Source organism: Spermophilus citellus, assembly GCF_964194105.1.
Source record: "Spermophilus citellus genome assembly, chromosome: 9".
Taxonomy (NCBI): domain Eukaryota; kingdom Metazoa; phylum Chordata; class Mammalia; order Rodentia; family Sciuridae; genus Spermophilus; species Spermophilus citellus.
Genome location: NC_138191.1, coordinates 96,534,787 through 96,538,124, shown reverse-complemented (window position 1 = coordinate 96,538,124; position 3,338 = coordinate 96,534,787). Strand labels below are relative to the sequence as shown.

At 48.9% G+C, this 3,338-nt stretch overlaps 1 protein-coding gene across 1 annotated transcript; it reads left to right on the top strand.

Moving 5' to 3' along the window:
• The first annotated feature begins 236 nt into the window (after positions 1 to 236).
• LOC308656574 (small ribosomal subunit protein uS2-like) lies at positions 237 to 1,245 on the top strand. Its single transcript, XM_081307807.1, is given in 2 exon segments — positions 237 to 852; positions 854 to 1,245. Coding segments are annotated over 2 exon segments (888 nt in total). The 5' UTR covers positions 237 to 315; the 3' UTR covers positions 1,205 to 1,245.
• Positions 1,246 to 3,338: the final 2,093 nt, after the last annotated feature.

Below are 3,338 nucleotides of genomic sequence, written 5' to 3'. Positions count from 1 at the left end.
GAAAGAGGTGAGGAAGAAGCTGGGCAGGGGAGGAGGGACGTGGAGCTGCTAGCAGAGAGGCCAACAGGGCTAGGGCACAAGATTATGCCATTAGGGGCTGGGGATGTGGCTCAAGCGGTAGCGCGCTCGCCTGGCATGCGTGCGGCCCGGGTTCGATCCTCAGCACCACATACCAACAAAGATGTTGTGTCCGCCAATAACTAATAAATAAATAAATATTAAAAAAAAAAAAGATTGCTTTCCGCGCTACCCAGGGAGGGATCCATACGGCGTTGTTCTTGATTCCCGTCGTAACTTTAAAGGGAAACTGTCACAATGTCCGGAGCCCTTGATGTCCTACAAATGAAGGAGGAGGATGTCCTCAAATTCCTTGCAGCAGGAACCCATTTAGGTGGCACCAACCTTGATTTCCAGATGGAACAGTATATCTACAAAAGGAAAAGCGATGGCATCTACATCATAAATCTGAAGAGGACCTGGGAGAAGCTTCTGCTGGCAGCTCGTGCCATTGTTGCCATTGAAAACCCTGCTGATGTCAGTGTCATATCCTCTAGGAATACTGGCCAGCGGGCTGTGCTGAAGTTTGCTGCTGCCACTGGAGCCACCCCTATTGCTGGCCGCTTCACTCCTGGAACCTTCACTAACCAGATCCAGGCAGCTTTCCGGGAGCCACGTCTTCTGGTGGTTACTGATCCCAGGGCTGACCACCAGCCTCTTACAGAAGCATCCTATGTCAATCTGCCTACCATTGCTTTGTGTAACACAGACTCTCCTCTGCGCTATGTGGATATTGCCATTCCATGCAACAACAAGGGAGCTCATTCTGTGGGTCTGATGTGGTGGATGCTGGCCCCGAGAAGTTCTGCGCATGCGTGGCACCATTTCCCGTGAGCACCCATGGGAGGTTATGCCTGATCTATACTTCTACAGAGATCCTGAAGAGATTGAAAAGGAAGAGCAGGCTGCTGCTGAAAAGGCTGTGACCAAGGAGGAATTTCAGGGTGAATGGACTGCTCCAGCTCCTGAGTTCACTGCTACTCAACCTGAGGTTGCAGACTGGTCTGAAGGTGTGCAGGTGCCCTCTGTGCCTATCCAACAGTTCCCTACTGAAGACTGGAGTGCCCAGCCAGCCACTGAAGACTGGTCTGCAGCTCCCACTGCTCAGGCCACTGAGTGGGTAGGAACAACCACCGAGTGGTCTTGAGTTGTTCTGCAGTCACACATTAATAAGCAAGGTGGAAATAAGGAAATAATAAGCACCAATTTACGGAGAATAAACAACCAATTTCTAAAAAAAAAAAAAAAAAAAAAAAAAAGATTATGCCATTAGGTGCCAGGGCTTTACCTGGTGGGCAATAGGGAGATAGTCAAGAGTTCTAAGCAGCAACGTGATTTGTTGAAATTTGACTCTTAGGAAAATCACCCTGCTAGCTGGGAACAATTTGAAGGAGAGAGCAAGTGATCGGTTCAGGGAGGCCAGCTAGAAGATTGATGCTCGTTGAGAGAGACGATGGGGCAAGGGCAGTGAGATGGACAGCAGCAGAGAGTTGAGAAACATTAAGCTGGCTATGGTGGAGAAGAGAGGAGGTGGAGTTCCCTCCTGGGTTTCAGGCTTGGGCATCTGGAGGACAGAGGCGCCATGAACTGAGAAGTGAATGCCATTGGATTTTGTAGGAAGCAGAGTTTAGTCTGGGTGTGGTGTGTGGAGATGTCCCAATCCCTCATTAATACAGAGAAGCCCTACTGATGGGCATCTGTGGCCATTCTTCTGGTAACCATCTCGATTGGTTTGGGGAACCTATCCCCCACCCACTGGATAGGGTCTTGGAGGACTGCCATTAATCTGGCCAAAGGGTGGATCACGCTCTGAACTAGGTGGATGAAATGCTTTCCCTGGGGCTCTGAGTCTTCCAAGATAATCAATTCATACCCAAGGTGGGGTTTTGTCTTATTCTTGGCTCCCCAAACTTTACAGCCTGAGCAAAGAATCGTGTGCAGGAAGTGCATTTGGGAAGTGATTCCAGGAAGCCAGAGAAAGAAAATGGAAAAGAGAGGGAAGAGAACTGTTCCACAACATCATGAAGTCGGATGCTCCAGCCCCAGGGAACCTCCTGCGGAGAGAAGCCTGAGTGTCAGAACAGTGCCATGGGGGCAGGTGGAAGGGAGAGGCCTGGTCACTTGGCTCTTGTCCCCCCTGGTTGAGGGTGCACACTCCATTCTCTGGGTTGCCCACAAATGAGTGCCCAGCAGGTACCCACAGGCACCTTGGATGGCAGCATCAGAAAGGCCTGGGGCAGGGAGAAGGGGGCACACCCCTCATTTTGAGATGCAGTGCTATTCCAACATATCACAGCAAGCCCAAACTAAAAGAAAAGAGCACGGTAAAGCAGGGGGTGGTGGTGAGAGGATGTGAGGCAAGGCCTGGGAGACTTCTGATGTCAGCCTCATAAAAGGCGACTGCCTTATCTCCAGAGCTGTTCTCTGACGTCCTCTCCAAGCCCTAATTGTTCAGCCTTTCTCTCAGTTCTGTAGGAGCAAGTTAGACTATCCCCTTCCAGTGGACTCCTTTTGGGGTCAAAATAGCCATGGGCAGTTTCTGTTGTGATGAAGGAAACCCCTAATGGATGCAGTTCATGACATCATAGAGACACCCCAAAAATTGTTGGGGTAGCTGTGGGGGGTAGCTCAGGGTTAAAGTGTGCGCTTGGCACGTATGGGGCCCTGGGTTCTATCTTCAGCACCATCAAATAAACAGCTGGGGATCAAATCAAATAGAACATTCTCTTGTAATATTTCTTCTTACATTTTTGTTTGTTTTGAAGCTTTACTTATTCTTTTTTTTTTTTTTTTTGTCTGGGGATTGAACCCAGGGATGCTTTACCACTGAGCCACATCCCCAGCCCTTTTTATATTTTATTTAGAGACAAGTTCTCACTGAATTACTTAAGGCTTCACTGGCTTTGAACTTGTGATCCTCCTGCCTCAGCCTCCTAAACTGCTGGGATTACAGGTGTGTACCACCACACCTAGCGTAAAGCTTTACTTATTTATTTAAAATTTTTTTTAGACAGAGTTTCATTGGTTGGTCTCAAACTCCAGGGTTCAAGTGATCCTCCTGCCTCAGTCTCCTGAGTCTCAGCTGGGCCTATAGACATATGCCCTGAATGCCCCATGCCTGGGTCTATAGATAGTCTTTCCTTCCTTCCTTCCTTCCTTTTTTCCTCCCTCCCTCCCTCCTTCTTTCTCTCTTTCTTCCTTCCTTTCTGTTTTTGTCTCTACAGAGGATTGAACCCAGGACCTTCTCTGACAGGGAAGCACTTTACCACTGAGCTATATCC